At 47.3% G+C, this 26,040-nt stretch overlaps 1 protein-coding gene across 1 annotated transcript in view; it reads right to left on the bottom strand.

Annotated features, from left to right (window-relative positions):
- DUSP10 (dual specificity phosphatase 10) overlaps positions 1–24,727 on the bottom strand; it is a 38,271-nt gene extending 13,544 nt beyond the window's left edge. The window contains exons 1-2 of the mRNA XM_055334087.1: positions 24,611–24,727; positions 21,515–22,365 (exon numbers count right to left, since the gene is read on the bottom strand). Coding sequence (XP_055190062.1) covers positions 21,515–22,325 — 811 coding nt within the window. The 5' untranslated portion in view covers positions 22,326–22,365; positions 24,611–24,727. The remainder of the gene's footprint in view (positions 1–21,514; positions 22,366–24,610) is intronic.
- Between the last annotated feature and the right edge of the window lie 1,313 nt (positions 24,728–26,040).

Here is a 26,040-nt window from a genome sequence, read left to right as displayed (position 1 = left end):
GTCACCACACTTCTGTCCCCAGTTGTCCCCATCTCTGTCTCCACACTTCCCAGCTCAGAAGTTGCCTTGGGGGTTGTGGGGGGGAAGGCATCCAAATGCCCTCACTGCAGGATGGGTCAGAACAGGGCCAGGGATTAGGTTACCTTCTTTCTGGCTGCTTCCAGAGCTCCAGGGTGCTAAAAAAGCACCTTCTCCCACCACGGGAGGTGCGCTTCTAATGTCCCCTTCCTGCCACCCCCACTTTAAGGCTTTCACAGGCAACCAGGGTTTAGGATACCTCAAGTCTAATTTGTGCATATTTGAATAACAGGAGCGGATTGTTTGAGAGGCTACTTCACAAGGACATAAATACAGCCTGTTTCCTTAAATCTGTGACCTCATGTATTTACATTAGAACAGAAAGGGCTGCCAGAAGCAACAGCTGATGACAGTCATGTAATTTTCCACAAAGACAACAATTAAACAGCTTCGTGTTCTCTTAATGAGCAGATGACTTTCATGTGAGTGGGATTCAAACTGTAAGGTGTCAGAGTTCCCACAGCCCCGGAACCCCCCTCAGGTTTTTGCAGGAGTCACTGGGACTAGGAAGGGCCACCTTCAGCCCCTCTTCTGCACCGCCAGCACCTGTTGGCTCCCTCTGCATCCCCCCCCCCCCCGCCCCTTCCCTCTCTCAGAAACCCAACAGGAGAATTAGGGAGGAAGACCAGAAGGGGGGGAAGAGTCTACCTGGAACAGCTGTGACGCCTGGCCTGCCAAGGAATCCGCAGATTATTTTTGAAACCTATGCTCAAAGAATCCAGGGTAGGTCCGGCCCCTTCTCCCCGCACCTAGTGAGAACCCCACCTTGACACCCACTCTCCCCATCTTGTCAGAATGGTTTGAGAAGAACCACCTGGAAGGCAGGGGTGGGTGTCACCGTCTGCTGGGAGTCAGCCTTTCAGCCTGGCCCAGACTGGACAGAGCGGCCCGCCAGCCCTGGTGGGTCCAGTCGCCCCCTGCAGCCTCCCACTCCGTCCGAAGGGCCCCCCTGCGGAACCTCATTTTCACGGGGAGTCCACCTGCCTCTAGAACGAACTTCACTCCCACTAACAAACATGCCAATGAACCAGAGGGAAAGGAATTGTTTTCTTTCCACGACAGGGCTTTGGGAGTCCATCAGGTGAGTGGCTTTCCACGAACAAGTGTGCCTGCCAAAATACAGGCTCGGTGTGTGGGGCCCAAGGTGTGGCCCAAGGACAGCCGAGTTCCAGCCCTGTGTTCCTAGTGGAGACTTGCAAGGTCAGATTTCCTTCTGGTTCCTCTAACCCTCCACATCTAAACCGTCCCCAAGTCTCAGCACAGACCCACCAGCTCCCAGGGAGAAAGACACACCAGATGGAAACACTCAGCTCAAGTCTCTGGGTTTCCTTAGCAGACAAGCCAGAGATATTAGCACATTTCCATTTTATAATCTCTTTTATCTAAGAGCAAGCCCTGTAGAACATTTCGGGATTTGAGTGACATGCGGTGGATGCCCCTTCCCTCTCTCCACCTCTCACCCTCCCCACAGGTCAGGGTCCAAGGGAGGAGATGGATGATAAACATATAAACACACAAAGAAAAAGGTAATGATTAATTATGATAAGGGCCATGAGATGGCCTCCAGTTTCTGGGTGCTGTGAGAGGGAACTAATTAGATGGGGTTCTGGGAGGGCCTCTCCGGGGATGAGAAGGGAAGGGCTGGCTTGGGGAACGGGTAAAGGGCAGAGAGGCCACACCATTGGCAAGGGCAGGACAATCCCTAGCCCAGTGGTGACTCCAGGGAGCCCAATGGTTGGAGCCTAATGAGCAGGCAAGGGGAGGGAGTGACCAGCGGAAGTCAAAGAACTCTGCAGAGGGCCTCTTAGGGACATTACGCAGTGAGGATTTTATTCTAAGTTCAGCAGGAAGCTCTTGATTGTTCAGAAGTCCATAATATGGGATTATTATGTGTTTGAAAAGAAAAAGGCATCAAGAGAGAAAGGGGGAAAAAAATGAACTTACCAGATGGTGCAATTTACCTATACTCCAAAACCTGGGCAAAAATCACACCGTTTCTTTCCCAAAATATGTCTTTTGTAGTCCTGCTATGGACTGAACCATGTCCCCCACCCCATGCCCCCAAATTCACATGTTGAAGTCAGACCCCCCAGGGCTCCCTCCACACCCAGTGTGGTGGTATTTGGAGATAGGGCCTTTGAGAGGTAATTAGTTTTAGATGAGGTCATGGGGGTGGAGTTCTCATGATGAGACTAGTGCCCTTGTAAAAAGAGACAGAGAGCTTGGTGACTTTCCATCCACAATGATGGGGGGGCGGCAGGGGGGTGGGGACACAGCGAGAAGGTGGCTGTCTATGAGCCAGGAAGAGGCCTCTCACCACAACCTGACCATCCTGGCCCCTAGATTTCAGACTTCCAGCCTCCAGAACTGTGAGAGAGTAAAGTATTTAAATGCACCTGCCTATGATATTTTGCAGACTAATATGGTTCCACTTTTAATCACCAATATAGCTTACTTTTTAAAAATATAAATTATAATTCCTACTTTCAAAGAGCCACACCCAAGCCCATGGATTATTTGGGAACCTGGCCCCCGGGAGCCAAACCAAGTTTTATCATATCTTTAAATGAAACCTGAGACATTCTAAGGTCAAGATGAGGATGCTGCCTGCAGGATCAGCATGGCCATCAGAAGCAAGTCCATGGAACCATCCAGAACCTTAGTTCCACGAGCCAGCCACAAGCAGAGACACCCCACTCCCTTCCCAAAGACACGAACGTCATTGGTTACACACTCCTTGTGGATCAGCATTGACCCAGGGCCTCCTGCAGCACCTTTCTGGGCTGAAGAACATTTTTGTTGGACAATTTCTGTGTATTTGGGAGGCTGCTCTCTCCCATGTTAGGGCTACACCTTCTCTGTTCGCTAAAAAGCTCAATACCGGTTAATCCATCAAGGCGGATTAAGGGAGAGGAAAAAAAAATCCATGAGATCATACTGGAAGGCTGCAGAGGGAAGAATGTTAACAGGAGGAGAGTGCTATAAAACACAAAGCCATATTTTTCCCAAGAGTTCAACCAGATACTCTCCATTATTGTTTAATTCTCTGAAGAGAGGGAAAACATTCTTTGCTTTTCAGTGCAGAAGTTTAAATAATGAAGCATTGCTAAACAAACAAACAGAGGAAAGCCCAGTGAAACTATTCATTAAACAACCCCACTGTACAAAAGGAGCCCTGCTGCTAACAGTCCAGCTCCCCTGAGGACCGACATTTGTCTTAGACCCCAAATTAAACACATCACAACTTCACAGCAAAAGTATGTTTTCCAATGGGATTTAAGTAGAGTCCAATTAAATAAATCTCTAGAAATATCAAGAGCAAGCCTCAAGGGAGAGCATATTTCTACTGTGAAACATTCTCATTGGAAATTACATTCACCAAAGGTCATCTAGAAACATCCATGACAAGAGGAGGGGAGGAGAGGCAGGAAGCAAGGCAAAGTTACACAAGTGAAGTCCGAGTGGCCTCACTACCATCGGGGAGGACAGCACCTCGCCGACAGTCCCGTGCACATCTTAGCTTGCTTTGAATGAGAGCCCCACGTCCAAGCAAACAGCTTTTCTGGCGACGTGTTTTCATATGATCTAGAGGTCAAAGGCTGTAGCTTAGGGAATTCAGGAAGTGGCAGGGGGAAAGATCAAGTGTCAACATCAAAATTTGAGTTGTTTTACAGAACCAATGTTTCAGTTCACAAAAGGCATAGCAACAAGTTCCGCAAGTCACAGAGCTGAATTCTATATTTGGCAAGAATAACTAAGCAAGCCCGAGCATTTAACGATCAACTGCCAGAAAGAGCAGGCGTGAGCACCACTTGCAACCGATTCCACCCAGCCTGCCGTGCCCCACACTCAGACCACGCAGGGAGGGCTGAGCTCGGAAAGGTGGGCCGGAAGCCAGGGGAGGCCTGGGAGTACCCAGAGACACACGAGGTGGCCTCAGGTCAAAGCTAGCACGTCCCCACTTAGTGGGCCACCTTCTGAAATTAAGGGGGAAAGAACCAAGAGACCAGTGCATCCCTGGGGAGGGGGGCTGGAATGATAGACTGCGGACCCGGACTTGAGGCTCAGGGGAGGGCCAGCCAAGGAGTGGTCAGTTCAACCTGGGACATGTGCCATGGGGCGCTGGCCTGGGATGCACCCCACATCTGGCACCATCAGACGTCCTGGCCACATTGAATGCCATGCCAATGTCCCACATCGCTCAGGGTGACAAAAGTCCAAACAGCCAGCACTTGAAGCACAGCCCTTCTTTCCACATTGAAGGGATCCTGGGTTCTAGTCTGGAGACCTCTGTTGCCACTTCTATGAAATCAGGAGTTTGGATCATCTGTGCTCCAAATGCTAGCACTCTCTAACTTCAACACAGCTTGGATAAACCAGCTATGGAGGGATGGTGGCAAGAAGGAGAGAGAAGCTGTCTCAGAGCTGCGAGGCCTGGGTGGTCTGCCCCCCCTCATCGGGGGCCTGAGGGCCTGCTGCTCTCTCTTCTTGGAACCCTCTTCCCCTCAATCCTCACTCATGTAGGTGGTTCAGGCCTTCAATCAGGTGTGATCTCCTCGGGAGGCTCTTCCCAAAGTCCAATTTACAGGGAACTTCTCAGGCCGCTCTTTTGTTACAGCATCAAGTTTCAAGGTTTTGTTGTCTTCAGGGCACTTATCACAACCTGAAATTACTGGTCATTCCCTCACTTGCGTACTGTTATTATAAAGGTGGTGAGCCCACCCCCACCCAAGAATGTCGACACGTTGTTTGTCTTCGAGGAAACCGAGCCTGACCGTCCACCGTGCTGGGCCTGAGCTGCCTCCACAACTTTCCAGCAGTAGGAATTGGCCAGGCTGCTTACCCCTCTTGTACCCTGGTCTCCTCATTTGTAAAATGTGACTAATAATAGTGCCAACAGGCAACAATAGGGTTATTGCAAGAATTTAATGAGCTAATGCTGGTAGTTTTTAAGGGAAATTATAAAGGTATTTACTGTTTGGCGCCCAGAGCAATACCTGATTTGTGGAGGTGCTCGTGAAATATTTCTAGATTACATAGCCTTTGAAATGAATGACATGGGAAAAGGCCAGTTAGTTGACAAGCACCTATAATGTGTGGTTCAGCATAATTTGGGGGATTTGAGAGATTAAAAAAAAAATGTGTGTGTGTGTGTGTGTATTCTGAATATTAACAAGACAAAGAAGGAAAAATGAAGAAACATTAAAGGAAACTTAACAAAAAAATTGGCAGAAATCTTTTAAAAACCTACTGAGAAGTTGGCTCTGTGGCGCAATGGATAGCGCATTGGACTTCTAGTGACGAAAAACCTACTGAGAGGACCCCTGGGTGGCTCAGTCGGTTAAGCATCTGCCTTCAGCTCAGGTCATGGTCTCACGGTCCTGGGATTGAGCCCCGCTCAGCAGAGGAGTCTGCTTCTCTCTCCCCCTCTCCCTCCCTCTCTAGCCCTCCACTTGTTTTCTCTCTTCCCCATGCCTCCCCCTTGGACATGCTATATGAGTGATGAGCAGTGGAGATGGAAAGCAGCCATGAAGGAGAAAAGGCAGCTCAGGAGGGCATGCCTCACCTGAAGGATATCCAGGACCACGGAAGGGCCCCCAGTTCAGTTCCACACACATTTACCAAGCACTGAATATGGGCCAGGGGCTCCGTACCCAGCATACAAATCTCAACAGGCTCTGACTTGGCCCTCTCTGAACTAACTGCCCTCCCACTTGGGCATGGTGAGAAGGAACAGATAGACAATTCAGGTAGAGGGTCTTCACCACCCTGAGGGCTGTTTCTTCTGCCTCAGGTTGAAGGGACACAATGCTGGATCTAAAAATCAGGAATTCTGGGTTCCTCTGACCCCTCTCATTAACCATGTGCGTCTGGTTAAGTGACTTAATCTTATGGTCATTCTAAAGCATGATCACATCATCAGAGGTTTTTCCTCAAACACAGGAGTTTCCTCTTCTCTAAAAAAGAGCTGTCACAACCCTTGCTCTTTCACAGGAGTAACATTATGGAAGGTGGACAAGGGGCCTCACAACCTCTAGTCCTCTAGAAGGTGAGAGGCAATGATTGAGAATAGAATGTCTAATTTTTTGGACCTCTTTAGTGGTTTCTGAGGATCCAATTGCCCTTTTAGAAACTGGAACTGACAGACACCCCACAATCACTGAGGGTGGTGGGGAGAGCTGCTTAAGAGGTAACGTGAACAGCTCTGAAGATCAATCCTGGCATAGTGGCAGTATGAGAAGTGCTCGGGACTGGTCCAAGTTAAATAGAAATCGAGTCATCTTGGGTATTTCAAAAGACCTCTTTTAGAACTCTAGCACCCTTTTTGTCCCATTCCCAGCTTTCACTGGTAAAGGAATCTTCCCTTGCAATCACTACAGAGTTTAAGTTTTTCTTTTCTTAGAAATGTGCCTTCGAGGGCAGCCCCAAGATGACCTTGCAAGACTTCACTTTCTAGGAGCTGGTGACCTAAAAGGCCTTACAGGACAACGGCCAGGCCTGAGTATGAGCAGAAGGGTAATGGTTCGTAGGACCACAAGCAAGAGACAGTGTCTATTTTAAGCAGGGAAGGAGAAACCAAACAAAAATAAATGGACAAAACACATGGGATCATGGTTTTCAAATCCAAACAAAAGCCTCCAAAGAAAATACAATTGATTTGAATACATTGTTTATGAGATGTAATGGAACACATACTACAAAAGTATGGTTCTAGACAATGAAAACTATTAAAAAAGAAGAAGAAAGGAAGAAACCCACAAAATACCCCTTACTCATAGCATCACCCTATATCAGTTTCCTATAAGGAATTCCATCCCAACATTACTATTTAGGAATCTCTGGTATCAGGGAAGTGCTGGTACCCATGTATGTCACCACCATGGGGTGCTATCTGGGAAATGAAGACACAGAGGGGACCCTAAGAGTTGCAGGCTGTAGGGTACTGGTGGTGGTGGTGTCAGAAACTTCCCTGTCTCCAGGCTGAGCCTGGTGGTCAAAAGTGTTGACTGGTGGTTAATGACTCAAAGGCTGAGTCATTTCACACGTCTAGAATGGAACTAGCCATTGTTGCCCTTTATATGGGGCTTAGGGAGCCAAGCGAGTTAAGGTACAGTCCTTTACTTTCCCAATCACTGCGCCTCTAACATGTATATCCAGATGAAAGGTGTGTATTCTTGGAAGGCTACAGTGCAATCCTGATAATAACAACATAGACTCAGCACAGATTCCACAAGTTAAGGGCACAGTCCCCAACAAAACTATCCTCCCTTCAGATGCCAGCCACAAGTTCAGGAGGTCCAGGCCACCCACACTTCTTACCAATGGGCTAAAATTCTTGAGATCATGCCCCTGAGTCAAAATCAAGAGTTGGACATTTAACTGACTGAGACACCCAGGTGCCCCATGTTAAAACAATTATTAATTTTATATTCCCTTTTTGCACAAAGCCTTTGAAATCCAATATATATGTTACACGTGTAGCACACCTCCATTTGGACTAGCTCTATTTCAAAGGCTCGGTAGCCGCATGTGACTCCCTGCTGCCATATTGCAAAGCAGAGATAGAGATCATGGCTGTTGTTATTTCCACTAAAGGAGTTAAAGCTCAGTGCCATACCACCCCCTTTCATAAATGTGAACTCAAATATGTACGTGCACATGCTCACACACAGGTAGGAGCCGTGGCAAACAACTACAATCTAAGATGCCAGAAGCCTGGCTCCACAGAACATGGAACAGCCCCCATCTTCTCAAGAAAAGAAACATTTCAACTTAGAGTAGAGACTCTCAGTGAGATAATCCATATTATCCTTTTGCTCTTTTATTCCCATGCTCCCATATCTCCCCAACACATATTTAAAATGGGCATAATCAAGCGACTATGAGCAACAGTTTTCACTGGGACAAGATGCCCCAAAATGCCTTGTAGCCAGATGAGGATGTGGCAAGGAGCTGTGAATGGCCAGGGCTGACGGGGGGGGACCACAGTGAGGAGCTTTGGCTCCTTGAGTCACTGAGGAGTCCCTCCTCACCCTGGGCCACCCCCAGAGTCACTGCCCAGCCACCAGCTAAGTATACTAAACCAGTAACCCCACCCTTCACTCCCTGGAAAAAGTTCTTCACTGTAAATCCAGAAGAATATCACTCTTTGGGGACTGATTTTAAGGCAATTATTTAGGCAGCTCTGTAGCATCCAGTTCTCAAGTCCCAAAACATTCTCAAGGGTTTGTTTGTTTTTTGAAATGATGCAGATATTAATATGAAAGCTCTGTCTCCTCTAATGGTGGCGCCCCACATTCGGCTGTGGGTCCTAACTTTGGTGAGGGAGAGCTGCCCAACATCCTGACATGCATCCAATTCATTCAATTCTCACTGGAGTTGGGGTGGGGGGGTGCCAGCCACCCTCAAGGTAGGAATAAAGAGATCCACCTAATAAGGGCAGACGAATGCATTTTTACATAATATGCAGGATTAATTATAATAAATGCAATCCAATTCACATACCTTATCAAGGAAGACAAGCTAATTATCTGTCAGAGAATTAGCTCCTATTTAAAGGGCATTTTACCTCAATTTGGCAAAAAGAACTAATGGGAATTATCTTTCCATTCTGATGTATTCTTTTGACTGCATTTGCTGAAACACTCCGAAGGCTTCCACACTGCCCTAAAACCCCAGGGTTTGAGAAGAGGGGGAAGGGGGGGAGCCCACAAACACATATTACTCAGCATCTCACAACATCTAACGCTTTGTGCTGTTGTCGTCATGATGTCCCTTTCAAAGTGTCTTATCAGCAGCATGAACCTGGGGGTGACTCATATTTACGAAATGAGGTGGTGTTGGCCCTGTCAGCTCATCCACTTCCACGATGGCTTCTGTTTTTTAATAGCACTGAGTGGGGCCTCCACACTTTCTCACTCTGCCCACCAAAGCCCAAGATTTACACACATGCCTTATCAGGGTACATGTGCCACACATACAGCTGAAATGTGTGCAGAGACCTATAATCAAGGACAAAGACTTCCCTAAAAATCAGTAACTTTGCTAGGTAGTTGGCCCTCATATTCTGAGGAGAAAAGCAGGAATGTACAGGAAGGGAATGGGGGTGGGGGTAGGAATATAAAGCCAAGATAGCTGGTCCCAGCCTCCATTCCTCAAGGTGGTGGTTATGGGGGAGCAGGTTGGGGGGGACACTGTAAAGAAGATTCCAGAGAAGGGATTCCCTCAAGAGGTTTTTCTTATAATATCAAAAACTTGGAAATAATCTTAATGTCATTAATAGGCAGATTAGTTAAGTAAAACGGGAGGCATCCAAAAAATAAGACATGCTATAACATTAAAAGAAAATCTGATGGCAATATAGGAAAGCAAAACTACATATAATATAAAGCGAAAATGAATTTCAGTTTCCATATGAGAAACTCTGCAAAATATGCACATATATGGGAAAAGAATGAAGAGAATATGTAAAAATGAAACTAGGCCAGGCAGGGGGATGAGTATATCATCTGTTTTCTCCTTTCTAAAATTTTCTTGATATTCCAACAATGGCTACATAATTAAGTCTTTGCTAAGACTTAATTTTATAAGATTTTCTTAAAGAGAAATAGTATATAATTTTCCAGTATGGCACTGATTCAGAAAAAAGTACAGATGTAGTTATCTATCCAAGCCACTGCATTTTTCCAAATCTTTGAACCAAAATCTACCAAGCATCAAGGAGCTGTTTCTATTTATGCTGTACCAGGGGCAATGTCAATCCATTTTTCTAAATTATATCACTCATATATCCTTTGGATATAAATAGATAATGATGAAGTATTCTTATGGCTATTTCATATTATAATTATGGGACATTTGTAATAAATGCTAGTCGTTACATGTCTGGCACTGTTCAAAGCACTTGTACGTGTGTTATCTAATTTAATCCTCAATCCCATGAGAGAAGTATCCTTACCCTCCCCATTTCAAGGATAAGAAAACCGAGGCACACTAAATGCAATGCCTACAAGTTCACGCTTCTAATAAGCGGCCAAGTCAGAATTCAAACTCAGCAGTCTGGTTCTAGAATCCATGCAGTTAACCTCCCTACTATACTTGGTGTGATAGGAGAGATTGAAATTCTGAAGGAGAGTGACTACAGATACAAATCTGCAGACTGATTCATTGAGAAGTCACTTACCAAGCTCACTACAAAGGGAAAGGGAAGGATGAACATGGAGTGATGTGACCAAACAAGTGGACTCCCAAGATTCTCTTATTTGATAATGACTCCGATACAAACCAAAGAATTGCACTCTCACTGGGAAGTAATGAATTACTGAATCACGGGTGAGGGAACGTGGATCCTATACCAGTTTTGCTACTAGGTGCTTAGATGTTCTTGGGTAAGTGATCAGCATTCACATCTGTAAAATGGGACAGTTGGAACAAATGCTCACTAATTCCGCCTGAATGAATGCTTCCTCTGGGCCAGGTTCCCAGGGATCTGTTCTGCTAGCCTTCAAGGGTGCCCATGAGGCTTTTCCCAGGGTCCATCTCTGCCATACTCCCTGATTAGCTGTATTTGTAGGCTTAGGTTGTAGAAGGGAAGAAGAAAGATAAGAAAAAAAAGAAGAAATGGGCACCTGGGTGGCTCAGTGGTTGAGCATCTGCCTTCGGCTTAGGTCATGATCCCGGAGCCCTAGGATCGAGTCCCACATCGGGCTCCCCGCAAGGAACTTGCTTCTCCCTCTGCCTATGTCTCTGCCTCCCTCTTTGTGTCTCTCATGAGTAAATAAATTAATTAATTAATTAAAAAAAAAGAGAGAAAGGGAAAGAAAGCCGAAGCGAAAAATAATAAAAAGTGAATAGTTCGATAAGATCTCTGTTCCCTTATCCTAGAGAATGAACTTTCTCAAAGGACACTGATGACCCTACTAGAAATTCCTTCCTCACATGATTTGGGGGGAAAAAAAATCTATAGTTAATGTTATTATCCACGCTAACAGAATGGATAATGAATATAAAACAATCAAATGCCTTTGAGTATTAGAGTCTTTGAGGTGTCATCACACATCATCTCATACCATCCATCATATCATATATTCCATCATATATTCTTCTTGCTATAAAATCTAACGTTGTGCCTGTCTTTCTTCCCACTCACCTAATTGCCCCTCCAGAAAGTGAGTATTTTAATATGTGCAGAAGGAACATCACCCCCACATCCACAGGCTACTAGGAGAATACATCCAAAGGTTCTCTACATTGAAAATGCAACAAGCAAAAGCGTATCAGTGCTGAGCCCAGGATCTAACAGCTGAATGACCTTGGACACCGGCCTGGATCTCTCGGAGTCTCAGTTACTCATCTATGAGCTGCAGTGTTATCAAGAGATATAAGGCTCCGAGCACCGAGTCTGGCATATAATAAACATTTCACAAATGTTGGAGACAATTATTACAGTTTTCAAAGTTTCTTTAATCAGCCTGTGACTCCTTAAAAGCCTCTGCCATCACCAAACTTTGAAGTTGCCAAAAACTGAGATAGAATTCAGAGCAGAGGTCATAGGGAAGACAGCTCTTCTCTGAGGACACAGAGTGGGCCAATGTTCTGAGTGGTGGCATTTTTGAGGGTATATGAGAAAATGGAAGGGAGGGGGAGGTATTATAACTTAGGGCACCTCAGAGATAAAGCACAGTTAAAGCAACCATAAGGAATGAGATCTATAGCTCACTTATAAATAAGCATGTGGCCAACTTTGAAGGAAGTTGGGCCTCAACCTCGTGAGAACTAGGTTGCCATTCTCGTTCATCAACTCACTGGTTAATACCGTGGGAGTAAAACTGAATCTGTTCCTCAGATTCTGCATCTGTAAAACCAGGGATCTGGAAACCTCTCTCATGAACCTGCACTGAGAACAAAATAAGACCCAGATATCACAGCCTGATGCCCAACATACAGAGAGCATGCGATAGCTATCAATTTTTTTCCCAAAACTATCTGGAAAATAATTTTTTTAAGATTTTATTTATTTATTCATGAGAGACAGAGAGACAGAGAGACAGAGAGGCAGAGACACAGGCAGAGGGAGAAGCAGGCTCCATGCAGGGAGCCTGATGTGGGACTCGATCCCGGGTCTCCAGGATCACAGCCTGGGCCAAAGGCAGGCGCTAAACCGCTGAGCCACCCAGGGATCCCCCTGGAAAATAATTTTTTAATCTCAGGGATGATAGGTTGGCCAGACCCAGAGTAGTCATATGTGATTAAATGGTGTTCTGCTGTCAAATTAAAATATCACTTCAAGATGAACCGTGAAAGCCATTCTTATAAAGTCTTATTATAAAAATGTGCTATTTTAATATGACTAGAAATATAAGACCCAAGAAAATGCCCCCATCCCTCCAAGGAAGGCTCCTCCCCTTAGAAGTCTGTGTCTAGACATATTATTTTAAGAAGGAAGCAGACACTCTAATAGCTAATGCCAATAACTCTCTGTCTTGAACATTAGAACCCAGGACTCAAGTGCAGGACAGGGAAGGTCCTGTCACTGTGACCCCAAGGGGCTCCTCTGCCCTCACCCTGTTCTGTTTCCTCTAGTCCACGGTCTCTGCCCCTGCTCCTCCCACTCTTGTGTTTTCTCTTCATTTGCAGTAGCAACAGCTTCTAATATTTGGCCCAGTGGTTGTAGACCTTGGGGCCAGGATTCAAACTGTGGCATGATTCCCTCCATAGAATAACTATAAAGTATTAAAGAACTGGAGGGGGCACTGGGTGGCTCAGTGGTTGAGCATCTGCCTTGGGCTCAGGTCATGACCCCAGGGTCCTGGGATCGAGTCCCTCATAGGGCTCCCTGCAGGGAACCTGCTTCTCCCTCTGCCTCTGTCTCTCGTGAATAGATAGATGGATGGATGGATGGATGGATAGATAGATAGATAGATAGATACCAAAAAAAAAAAAAAGAACTGGAGAACAATGCTCTGACACAAAGTGGTGACTGCCTTGTCACCTGGGGCCACCAGCTAAGATCAGCTGAGCTCATGTTGTAACAGGAGAGGTTTATGCACCTCAAAGGGGGCAGCAGCCCAGCGTGACCCCTGGATCAGGCAGTTTTATCTATTTCCCTGGTTGAGAAATTGGGCAACAGATGCCCACGGGGATCCCATGGGTGCAGGGGTGTAGGGAGCAGGGAGACAAAAAAAATGAAACCCTTTGGTGGAGCCCTGGGATAGTTTGGCCTCGCTTTGTTTTCCATGAAACCCGAGTCTTAAAAGGTGGAAAAAAAGATGCCTAGGCCTTCACTGCAAATGAAATAAAGGCAATACAGATAATTTGATGAATCCGCAAACCCTTTGCTTCCTGTTAGTGATCTTCCACTTTGCCAGAGGCAGGGCTTGGGGTAACAGCCTTTATCTTCTATGAAAGTCCCAGTCTGCATGGCTCATTTCCTCATCCAAGAGCAAAGGCTCAAGGTTCCTTTTCCTTTCAGTTGCACACAAAATAGGGATCTTGACGGAGTGGGGGGGTAGAATATGTGTGTGTGTGTGTGTGTGTGTGTGTGTGTGTGTGTGTATGTGAATCCTCACACTTATGAAACAGACACACTAGAAAAAAAAAAAGGATTCTACTATCTTCCTCCTGGCTTATGGATGAAAACATCTCAAGAGTCAAAGACTTCATAGTTAGAAAAGACACATCAACTTCAATATAAAACATACATTCCTAAATGTACAGTAAAATTCAGGCTGTGATTCATACTCATCGTTTTCTCTTCCCTCCAGTTTTTCTGAATTAGCAAGGTTATACAATGTGAATGTAGAGTATATAGTGTAAGGAAATTCGGCCAATGAAACTTTGCCCAAGAGGGACCTGTATGGTTCGGGGGAAATAACTCAGACTTTGAAACGACAGATTTAAGTTTTTATCCCACCTCTGTCTGCTAGAGTAGTTTTTAATTGTACTTGCAAACTTTTTTTTTTTTTTTCCCTGAGCAGGCTAAAACCTTGTCTTTGAAGTATCATTTACATGCTTGTTTGCCCTCTTTTCATAGATAGCATGCAGGAAAAAATAAACACCAGCCGTGTTCCTATCTGCAACATGTCCAAAATTAGGGAGGTCCAAATTACAAAGTTCCACTCTAATGCACAGAGAAGGCCTGTCAGCCCTGAGCTTCTAAGGCAGAAAGAGAATGTATATTCCCTTTTCCATTAAAAAACAACAATTTACCAAAAAAAAAAAAAAATTCTTTTGGATCAAGTCTTTGGAAAGAAATTCAGTTGGTCCACGAAGATGCGCTTAGAAAAGGCCAGACTTCATCTTGCAAGGGAAAAAGAGAGGAAGGCCAATCCCTCACAAACATTCCCAGGAGAATGGCACTCCTGAAGACAAACTGCTCCGTAAACTAAGATTTGTGTAGGACAAGAGGATGAAGAATACAAACGGGTACATGATCTCCAAGGTAGAAAGATCTGGAATGCTGGCCTATTCTGCAAAGGCCTCCATCCAAGCATTTAGATTATAAGGGTTATGGGGGCAGATCCCCAGCCCGAAAACCAGTACCCAGCACACAGAAGGCATTCAGTAGTTATTTGTCGAACAAATGAATATATCTCCTCTACTCGCAGGCTATACCTCTGTGGAGTCCAACATATCAAAAAGTCCCTAGAAACCTGAGACATTTTGGTACAAGGGTGCATTTAGATTCGTGTTTTCCAGCTCTTTCTTAAACCATTAAGTTGCCCAGAAGATGAGTTCAAATCAATGTTAACATTCAACCTCTATTTCCGAGACCCAGGCAAATATCGGGACCATGAGTTGCTGGTTTCAAAGGATCTTAGACTTAGGTCCCTATAGTTCTGCACTAAAATCTCAAAATTCAGAAAAAAAAATATCAGTACTAAAAGTAATTGATTAAATATATTATTTCATATTTGTATTTTATACATTAGATCCTGCAATCATTAATACACACACACACATTCTCTCTCTCTATTGACCTGGCAAGACTTATTTTAGCACTGAGGACCAAGGCTCTAAAATTAATCATGCATGTGACCTTGGGCAAGTTAAATTTCTCTAGGCCCATTTCAATAACTGCATAATGAGAAAACTGGACTAGATCAATGGTTCTCAAATTTTGCTGCACATCACAGTCCCAGGGACGCTTTTAAAAAATCTTGATGTACAGGCTGTACCCCCAGACCAGTTTAATCAGAATCTCTGGAGGTGGGAACTGAGCATTATAGCTTTTTTTTTTTTTTTGATATTTGCTCACATGTTTATTTTTTTTTATAAATTAATTTTATTGGTGTTCAATTTACCAACATACAGAATAACACCCAGTGCTCATCCTGTCAAGTGTCCCCCTCCGTGCCCGTCACCCATTCACCCCCACCCCCCGCCCTCCTCCCCTTCCACCACCCCTAGTTCATTTCCCAGAGTTAGAAGTCTTTATGTTCTGTGTCCCTTTCTGATATCTCCCACACATTTCTTCTCCCTTCCCTTATAGCTTTTAAATGGCCCCAAACGATTCCAGTGAGCACTGTGCAGGGACAACTTAGACTAAGGGGCCTTTAAAGTTCCTTTCTATTCTAACAATGGGGATGCTTGAGTTCAAAGAACAGGAGAAGACCTCTCCTGGGATCAGAATTTCTATCCCTAGTGCAGAGTATACCCTTGGCTACCTATTTGAATTCAATTGCCTCGGCACTGCAAATCGACACATTTTTATGCCCAAATGGCTCCCCCCAGGCTGGGACAGGGAACCTGGCTGCTGCTAATGCCGAGTCTGAGGAAGTGGGGTTGGCCTGGCTTCTGGTCAAAGGCTCACACCTAGCTTCTGACGGTGTGTGCGCCACAGGCTGTGCAGGAGCTTCTCAACTCCCATGATTTTTGTCAAACCTCCCTTTCCTTACCCTCTTTTTCTAATCTAAAATCATTATCCACTACTGTCAGGAAAGGAGTTCCTTGAACTTGTCCTTGACAAGCCAGGTAGTTAATTTAACTGATCTGAATTGGTAAGGACAAGTGGTTGATACTTAACATGCTCCCATAGTACTAGGCTTAGAACAACCTGCCATCCTCCCCGCTGACCAATGTCTAACCTAAGAGGATCCAAGGGCACAGGGACAGGGGTAGGGGAACAGGGCCCAGTGGCTGCTTTATTGAGAGCTATGTGCCAGGCACCTGATTCCCATTGTCTCAGTCCATCCTGTGATGTTGTAATTATCTCTCTTTTACAAAGGAGAAAGAAGTGGGGTTCTGGGAGGTGACCTGAGCTCCCCAAGGGCAACTACAGTTGATCGATAGAAAAGCCTAGACTTGAACTCAAGTGTAAGTGGGCTAAACCCCACTTTGCTGAGCACACAGTCAATGAGGAACAGAGAAAGAACAGGGATAGAGGAGAGCTCACGTACATCTTTCCACTTACTTTTTAATTAGGAAGCAGGATAGTATAACCACAAACTCAGAGTACAGGCAACCATGAACCAGTTCAGAGAAAAGGGTCAAGTCTCACTTACAGAAACGAGCGGGCCTTCCCACGGTTCCCTCCTTTTTCCTTCACACGCCATTTCGTCACAACTCAAAGCTTCGAGAACTTTTGAAAATGAAGCACACTCCCCCCCACCCTTCCACCTACCCTTTTATAGTCAGACTACAATCCTTATTCCAAAAATAAATCAGCCTGATGAGAAGCCAGAAAAAGTGAAGCTTAATAGTTTTCTACTTTCATTATTGAGTTATGGGACACTAGTTGGACAGATTTGTCATCTCATTTTTACAAATTCCCCTACAAATAAGTAATTCTAGGATCTGCCCAAATAACTCCGGCCTCTTGACCCAACGTGTTTTTATAATTACTTGGCACTCCTACCGTATGCTACTTAAATTAGTGAACAGTCACCAAGTTATTTTTAGGCCATAGCAACATACACACACACACACACACACACACACACTGCTATACCTAGCTTATTACTTGTACTCCTTTAGAAGAAGAGCCCAAATTGCCTTTTCTACCAGCACCATCATTTCTGCTCAACCAATAATAATATTATTATTAAGCTACATTTATTGAGTGCTTACTACATATGAAAACTGGTCTAGGCACTTTGCACACATGACTTCACTCGATTCCTAGATTAACACTGTGACATAGCTACTGTTATATCCTCTTTTATAAATGTGGAAATTAAGGAAGTAAAGTATGAAGCAATTTGCCCAGGGGTGCATGGCTATTAAGAGAGGACCAAGACTAGAATCAGACAGACCAGATCCAAAAATCCTGCCTGAATTTCTCCACCATTTGCTACAAGACGAATGTTTGGCATGTTTGGATGTTAAGCAGAGGCTCAGAATAACAACACTAAGTTTGTGAATATAGGTATGTCTTTATTTCATGTATCTTTATAAAAGTTCCTCCTAACATCCTGAGAGACAAGGGGAAGACTTTTGTTCCCCCACGAAAGGAAGCAGAAATAGACTATTTTCGTAGGATCTCTGATTATTGAGCTAAAGTAGTTCACTTTGTCATCAAACTCAATACTGCCTGTAACTGTGACTTCAGAATCTTTTGTGATTATGGAAGAATGTGTGCTCTGTGTGGTTCATTTCTCAGGAATCATGACGGAAGGTTTTATATAGTATAAAAGTCAAACTCCCTGTGTTATCAGATCTTCCGTATGGATCAACTTCCTGAAGTGAGTCTCTCTCCTGCCCTGTTCCCCACTCAACACGCCTGGTGGAGCAGTAGGTCCGTGGGGGATGAAACCAGTCAGTCTTGGTTTTGTGACAGCACAGAACAAGTACAGATATAGGCCCTGACATATCCATGGAAGAGGGAGCTACAGTCCCCCGGAGGAGCCTGGAACCCTCCGACTCCAAGAGAGAGATGCTTCTGCACAGACCTGAGAGCTAGCTAGTCACAGTAGAAACCTAACTGTGAAAAACTCTCAAAAATGGGCACACGATACTGAAGTATTTAGTTATAAAAATGTCCATACTATAAAATATTTGCAGCCTTATTAATTCTAAAACACTAACTTTAAACCTGAAACATATTTGAATACATTAAAATGTTGTCTATACTATAAACTATTTCAACAACCAAAAATGGAAGAGAAAGCCAAAAGGAAAAACTATTAACAACTGTTTAATCTGGGTGATTGGTATAGGGTGCTCTTGATACTTTTTTTATTTTTCCACATACTTGAAAACTATTATAATGAAAGTTTTAAAGGCATAGATGTCTTGAAGGAGGAAGCAGATGAGTGTAGACTATCCTTTCCAACTGGAGCAAATGATAAATTATTGTCCTGAATCCAGCTTTCCCAAAAATAAAAGGTACCCTATAAACATCATAACAAAGATGGTAGCTCTCGTCATGGAAGACCCCAAACTATCTAGCCTTCTTATTAAGTTTGGTTAGAAATCATACTGAAAATCAACTTTGGGAAAAACAGATTGTAATTATTTCAAAGACTTTGCAAATCCCTAAATATTTATTCGTTTGGATCCTTTTCACCAGGATGAGGATAAGCACTGGTCTGATGCCATTTATTCTTCGGAAGATGAGAATAAAACATGGATTCAGACGTAGGTCACGACAGGGAGGGGACTGTAAATTAGAACAGTAACTTAATCCCAGGGGCTTCTGTGCCTCTGATCGGTTTCTTCCCAACCTGACACAGCATTACTAAAATGGTAACTGAGCAGCCGTTCTCCTTGACAGGCAGCACCAAAAATGGAGAACATGGCATTGAAACAGGGGGACATAAAACTTGGACAGGGAGGGTAGCAACCAGTGTTTACAAACATAAACCACAGAATCAGTTGGGCCAGCCATAAATTACCCAAGATTGTACTGAAATCTCTGAAAATAAATTAAGGGGTCCTTAGGATCTAAGGTAGAAACCTCTAACTACCTTTGCCACCATAGCTTCCCTGCAAAAACATCACTCATTCCAAAATGGTATCACAACCACTTTGCTAAAATAAAAGCTTGCATCACCAAGGGAAGGGATTAGTATTAGTATAATAAAGCTCAGCAAGGCTAGACCAGAATGGTCTGACCCACTCCAGAACTTGGGAGAAGTCACTGGCCATGCCTTCGGAGAGAGCGAGATGCCCACCCTATTCTTCACCTCCATGGTGCTACGGTATGAACCTGTGGTGTACCCAGATGAAAGGGTCTCTTGGGGGTGTTCTAATCATGTTCACTTTCCTGCCTTTCCCATCTTGGTCCCAATTTTAAGCCATTCCCCCCAAAGAGACCAAAATAATAATGACAATAATAAGGAAACTAGATTACCGACCCTTTGGCTCCTAAACTATCTTCAGTCAAATTCCCAGATATTTGAAGAAAAAGCCCCCAAAGCTACAAATAATCCAACCTCTACCACCAGCGCGTCTTCCAGGTCGACCGCCGCTGCGTCTCACCAACCTGAAAATGACGAGCCCTCTCCGCGGCCGCCCGGGGTGCCCAGTGGTGAGGTCAGCAGCATGTCCGGCCCCGCCCCACTGAGGCAATCGCACTTCACTGACACTGAGGAACAAGCCCAGGCTGCCCAGACTCTCAGCTGCATCCGTAGGAGAGGAACCCCACCTTCAGCGGTAGATTCATTTCCCAGCGATTGACCCCCCCCCAAACACAACCACGTTCACTGCAAACGAGAGGGTGGGATCTCCAACTCCTCCTAATCACCCTCATGTTCTAGTGCAGGGTCATCTTAATTTGTATTTTTTGACGCCTGTCCTCAGATCATACAGACAGAAAAGGTCTTTTTCTTAACACCAACTCTCCACATGGGCAAAGAGATGACCTGCAAGACCACTGGCCACCCTCTCTCTTTGCTCCCCCAAGATGAACTATGATAAATGGGAAATTTGTGGATTGTATTTTCTCATCCAAAAAAAGACAAGACAAGCCGAGATCATGGTGAGAGAACACTAGCTGGGTAAGCCTATTGGGAATCACTCAGAGCCAACCAAACAAGAATAGAAAACCATAAAATACAGAGCTACACAGAGGAAATCTGAATGTACCTGTAACCCTAAGAAAACTCACCAATCACAACAAAAATGCCCAGACCCTACAGAAACTCTTCAGATATGACCTCCATCATGTTCTCCTTCCCTCCAGAGCCTACCAGCCCTAGGAAAAGGTGTTTGTTTGTGGCAGTTGAGCCCAATGGGAGCAGGAGGGGATGGGACAGAGGGAACGTATGGAAGTCATTCAGAACCATATTTCCAAGAACGCTGCTTAACAAAATACAGACTGCATCTCTGGGAAGACAAGAAGGAGAATGGCAGAGCTGTCATGCAAAGGCAAAACAACTGACCTGCTCTGCCCAATGGCCTGTTCTAATTTGAATACGCAAGGTGTTCAAAGGAACACAGCCATACCTTTGGTCAACACGCTTTAGGAGACTTGGTGGTGATGTGGCCTGGAAGCTGCGTACTTTAGCTCAAAACACAAGAGAAGAAGAGAGAGACGATGACTCTAGCTACCATCAAAGGACAGAAGACAACAGAGAGAAAGAGTGGTGTGTAGTGCTCCAAAGGACAATAGCTGAGGACAAAGAGGAGCAAGTCTGAGAGACACCAGATGAAGGTTCCCCTGCTGTGTTAGGCAACACTGTGTGGAAGGAGCTCTGAAAACAGGGGGTAATTAATTCTTCCCCCCAGGGCTCAGGAACACTGACATTAGAGTTATTCTGCATTCATCGTAGGGGGACAAGTGACCTACCACCCCATCGTGGGAGGAGCCATGATGCCCAGTGGTTGTCAGATGAGGCCAGAAAGAACAGCGGGTTGTGGAGTATTTCATAAAAATGTCTCTGTCCCCTTGGAGCTCTGGCAGAGGAACAGATGTTGTTGGTACACTTAACGCTTTTTGTGGGGCCTTACACTAGGGATCTCCGCCCTCCTTGACGGTCACTTTACAAACCAAATAAAAGCCAAGCTGGTCAGAGAGGTGCGAAAGACGATTTCCCATAAAAAGCACTGGTACCTGGAGGTTTACTTGTCGTTCACCATAATTGCTGCTTCCTCCGCTCCATCAACTTTGGTGAAATCTGAGAGACAATAACTTTCCAACCGGTTATTGATTGGAACAGAGCCACCAGACCAGCTATGGCTTGAGATACCGTCTGGCGGTACACCGCCTCTCCAAAAGGCCCGACAACAGTCTCAGAGAGGTGGAAGGCTGGCACAGGGAAAATGAGACGCTGACTCGAGACTAGAACCCAGGTCTTCCGGCTTTGGGTTTAACGTGACTGTTTTTTTCTCACTACAGCAAAAACAGTTAAGGGCAAAGAAGGGAAGGCGAGAAGAAGAAAGTTCTGGACTGGTCTCGCGCCGCCAGGGTAAGGAGAGCGCTGGCACTTCTAGGACAGAACCCAAAGTGAACCCGGGCTAACCAGGACTGTGCTTGGGAAGGGAACAGGGGCATTACCTTTCAACACCAGAGGTTCCTTGCCTTCTCTCTTCAGGGACTCGAGGACTATGTGGAGTGGCTGGGAGGGCATCACTCGGCTCGGCTCATTGGTATTCTCATCATAAACTATAATTTCTTTGGAAAAGATCCTCTTGAAAGAGTCCTTGCCTTCCCTACAGGAAATCAAGTCTAGAACCGTGATCTTGCCCTGCTGCAGTCTCCGGCGGCTGATCTTATCGGCACAATTAATGTGGACAGCTCCTTGGATGTGACTCTTGTTATACTCCATGAAGGGCCTGCAGTCAATGATGACAGGGCCCTGGCTCGGCAGGGGACTCTTGCTGCATTTGGTCATCTTCTTCGCCAAGTCATTGGGGTAGATTATTTTGATGCTGGCTAGCTGCTTGGGGGTCCCTGCCACGGGGCTGCCCACCCCACCTGATGGACTTAAAGGGCCTGCACTGTCAGTGTTGTTGACCATCTGGTTGGCAGGGCAGGTGGCAGAGGTTCCGAGGGCGGTGGTGGCGGTGCCAGCGGCGATGGCTTGGGTTTGGGCCTGATTGTCCTTGTCGTAGGTTGCCACAGTACAGCAGCTGGCAGTGCTGCATCCACAATTCAGGGCGCGGGCAGAGCCGCTGGATGAGGGCATATACGTCAGATTCGCAGCCTTGAGGGATACGACGGTGGTGGCAATGACGGGAGGGGGGCTGTCACTGCCCGGGGTGGCCGAGCCAAGGTAGCTAGAGTCTAAACAAAGGTTGAGATCCTGAGGTCGGACGGGCCTAGACAGTGCCACTACTACCCTGTCGTCTAAAGGAGACGGAGGCATGAGGAGGCTGAAAACTGGCAACTGAAGAACTCAAGACAGTCTGTAAAGAAGGGGAGGGGGAAAGAAAGAATAAAGTCACGTGACACACAAGGCAGTCTGATCCAAACCCTAGGAAAGGCCTTTGCATCCCTCTGAGTGAAGTTGTCCTAAGGGCCCTTTATCAAGCCGCTCTCCAAGCCTGAGACTCATTTTTTTTTTTTTTTTTTTTTTTTTTTTACAGATTCCAAGAGGATGTCAACCCGAGGGCCCCCCTCCTCTTTGGTCACTAAGTCCAAGGTTACATGTACAGCCCACACAGTTGTTGATGAACCACCTTCTCACGGACGTACTATGTGGAAGCTCAGCCTCGGAGAAAGGACAAGCACAAAGAATGGGAAAAGCCGAAGACAGAAAAGAAGGCTCCTAAGAGGCATCTATTCTGGGCCTCACCTCCTGGGCAGAAGCATAGTGCAACCGTCTGAGCAAGACCCACTTGTCCACCCGTGCATACTTTCCGTTTAATTCCTTCACTCACTGCAAAGGCAAAGGAATGACCAAGAGCACTGGCCCAGCTCACCAAAATATACAGCAGCTAAATATACATCAGGGGCGGATGGCAACTTTCTGCAAATCAGAATGAGAGTATCCCCCTAAGTGAATCTCTTGAACGGGGAGCTATTCTTGCTTTGCATTCCTTTGAAAAGCACGACAGAGTCATATGAAAACCTCCCGTGTTTCCTGTTAGTCTCTTATAAATTAATTCTGCATTTCCCCTTTTGTTACAAATGAAATGTCCTGAAACAAAGCCTCAGGCCAAGGAGCCAGGCTGGTAACCTCCAACCCTGGCAGACCCATCGCCCTTTGCTGCCCACCTCATCCCCCGCTCCCCCCCCCAACACACAAACACATACACACACTCCTGCCTTTAAGAAAAGGACCACATCGACTCTGCTCCCTCCTTCGTTTCCCTGCTGGCAGAGGCCGGGCATCCCAGAGGGATGGGAGGCAGCCCCCTGGATAAGATTTCAATCCCCCACAGATAGACCTCCCGCCCCTCCAAGAGGATGAATTCCGTAGAAAGGACTTCCCAATGAGCCGGTTCCTGTTAAAGGGGGCAGTGAAGTGTTGCCCACGGGGTCCACCTCCTGCCTCAGGAGAGGGAACCTGCAAAGGACCAGTTCCCTCCTTCCCGTAGGCACAGGGGCACTCTACGACCCGACCCTACCGGCTCCTTTTCTATTAGACACGCACCGAGAAAAGAAACCAAACCCCATGCAAGAGCAGCTCGTCTAAACGAACTTTAAGATATGTCTGGAAAAATGTCATCTATCATCCGTCTACACACGACCGTCACCATTCTCTGACACCGAGCCAAAGTGTCACAGGCAGAGTCCACACGCGGGCGCGCGCACACACACGCATACACACAGAGACACGCACCCGACTCGTCCCCAGATCCCCACCGACTCAGGTTTCTCTCCTCCACCTTTGGATGGGAGAGAAGGGTTCATCCCTGGCCCTCCGGCCCTCCCCCTCTCCCTCCCTCCCTTGCGTAGTATTTTTTTTGAAGAGCAAGTACTATTCCAGAAGCTAGAACTGTTTCCCAGCTGGACCAAGCGGTGAAAGTCTCTGCTATTGTGTTACCAGGTAGGGTATGTCCCAGGATCAACAGCCCATTTCCTTGGTGAGGGACGCATAAGCGTGTTCATGGAGACACAGGCTGGGACCCCCACCTCTACGCGGAGTGCGCGGCTCACACACACACACACACACACACACACACACACGCCGGAGTGTAGAAAGAGATCTGCATCCCTGCAGCAGAGGGTCGGGCGTCTATATTGCCCATAAAAGCATCCAGACCGGCCCAGGAAACCTCCCAGAGAAACACTAAGCTGTCCCCTCTCCCTTGCTGGTCGTCCTTCCACCTCTTAGGCAGGGGCTGGAAAGAAAATTAAGTCGTTAGAGAATGCTACTTCCCCACTCCTGGGCGCTCACCCCCCTTCGCAACACAGCGCACTAACAAGCCCCTGGCATTTAAAACTGCCGCAAAGCATCCCAACAAACCTCATTTTCTTTCTTCTCCCCAAATCCAAGTCGACTGCGGAGAGAGTCAACGCACAGGGCAGCGTGAGCCAACAGCAGGAACCCTATACCCTCACCTGCTGCGGCTCCCCCGTGAGCATCGCATCACACACACACACGCGCACACACACACACACACACACACACACACACTCACACTCACACTCACACCGCCTTACACTCCCAGGCTCTCCAGAGGAGCCGCGCTGACTTCCACTTACTTCATAAATAAGTGTAGCCCTCCACCATCTGGCGCTCCGCTTCAGCTAAGGATTCGCCCATTCAGCCCCCATTCACTTGGCTTCATTGATCTCCAGCAGCAACATAGTTACTTTCTCTTTTGCTACACTGTAAATGTAAGGTTCTGAGGGGGCGGGCCGGCTGCCGAGCGACGGCACGTCGGGCCAATAGGAAGCCGGGGAAAGCCGACCGCTACCTCGCCGCGGCCCGCGGCCAATGGGCAGCGGGCGGGGCGGGGCCGGGGGCGGGGCCTCGTCTCTTTAAGGAGGGCTTATCCGACGCCGCTCCGGGTCCTCGGTGTTAGAACGCGGGCGGTGATGTCATTGGCAACCAATCAAAAACTTAAAAGGGCCAGCCGGGGCCCGCGCGGAGCAGCTGCTCTCTATTTACATGTAAACCGAACCGGCTGGATGCAGTTAACCCTTTCCGGGGCCGAAGTGTCAATGGGTCGGATCGCTGCTCCGGCTCAAACCGGCTGGGTCCCTGGGCCCGAGCCCCCCGCGCGCCCCAGCCCCGGGGGTGCGGATCGCGCCTTCTCTTTCCCTCCTACTCGGGACCAAGGATCGGAAGAGTCGGAGTAACTTTCCGAGGGCGGGCCCCGCGAGCAGTCTGCGTCCCCGGCGGGGAGCCGGCTCGCCCAGGCGCTCCAGGTGCTTCGACGGACCCTAACCCGAGATCCGCGGCCGTCGCCGGGCGGCCTGCGGCGGGAGCGGCGGGAGCGCGCAGCCCGGGAGCCGCTCCTGCACCGGGGCCCCGCGAGCGCCCACCACGCGCTGGGGGCGCCGGGGGCCGGGAAGCCGGGCCCGCCCAGCCGGGCTGCTCCCCGCGTCCTCCGCCCGCAGATGTCGCTGCCCCTCCGGGTGCCACCCCGCGCGGCAGCGGCGCGCTCCGGCCCGCCTGCAGCTGCGCGCGGTCACGCCCCCGCCGACCCCGCCGGCCTCCCGGGGCTCGGCCCGCCGCACGGAGGGCTGCTCAGAGGCGGCGGCCTGCGGCCGGGCCAGAAGCTGCAGGGAGCGCGCGCAGTCGCCGGGCGGTCGCGGGGCTCGCGGTGCGCGCAGGGTCCCCGCCCCCCAGCGCGGCCCCGCGCTCCTGGGACACCGCGGCGGGCGGAGCAGCAGCGGGAGCGGAGGGTAAACCACCCGCCCAGGTCGAGGGGGCGGCGCCGCTGCTCTGGGTTTTCCAGACTTTTTTTTTTTTTTTTTTTTTTTTTGGCGCGTCCCATCCCGAGGAAGAGACTGGGGGGTGGGGGTGGGGGAGGCAGGCTGGCTTGCGCCTGGAAAATCTCAGAGAAACTGCGGGAAAGTGGTCTTGGGGTACGCAGAGGGGTGGAGATGCTACCGCGGGGAGCCTGCATCAAAGGACCCTAAAGAAATAAGAGCTTTTTCCTCTTCCCTCGCCTGCAGGCGCGAAG

This window comes from Nyctereutes procyonoides, unplaced genomic scaffold, assembly GCF_905146905.1.
Source record: "Nyctereutes procyonoides isolate TBG_1078 unplaced genomic scaffold, NYPRO_anot_genome, whole genome shotgun sequence".
In the NCBI taxonomy this organism is placed as follows: Eukaryota; Metazoa; Chordata; class Mammalia; order Carnivora; family Canidae; genus Nyctereutes; species Nyctereutes procyonoides.
Note: the sequence above shows the minus strand (reverse complement) of the source record. Positions and strands in the feature narration are given on the sequence as shown.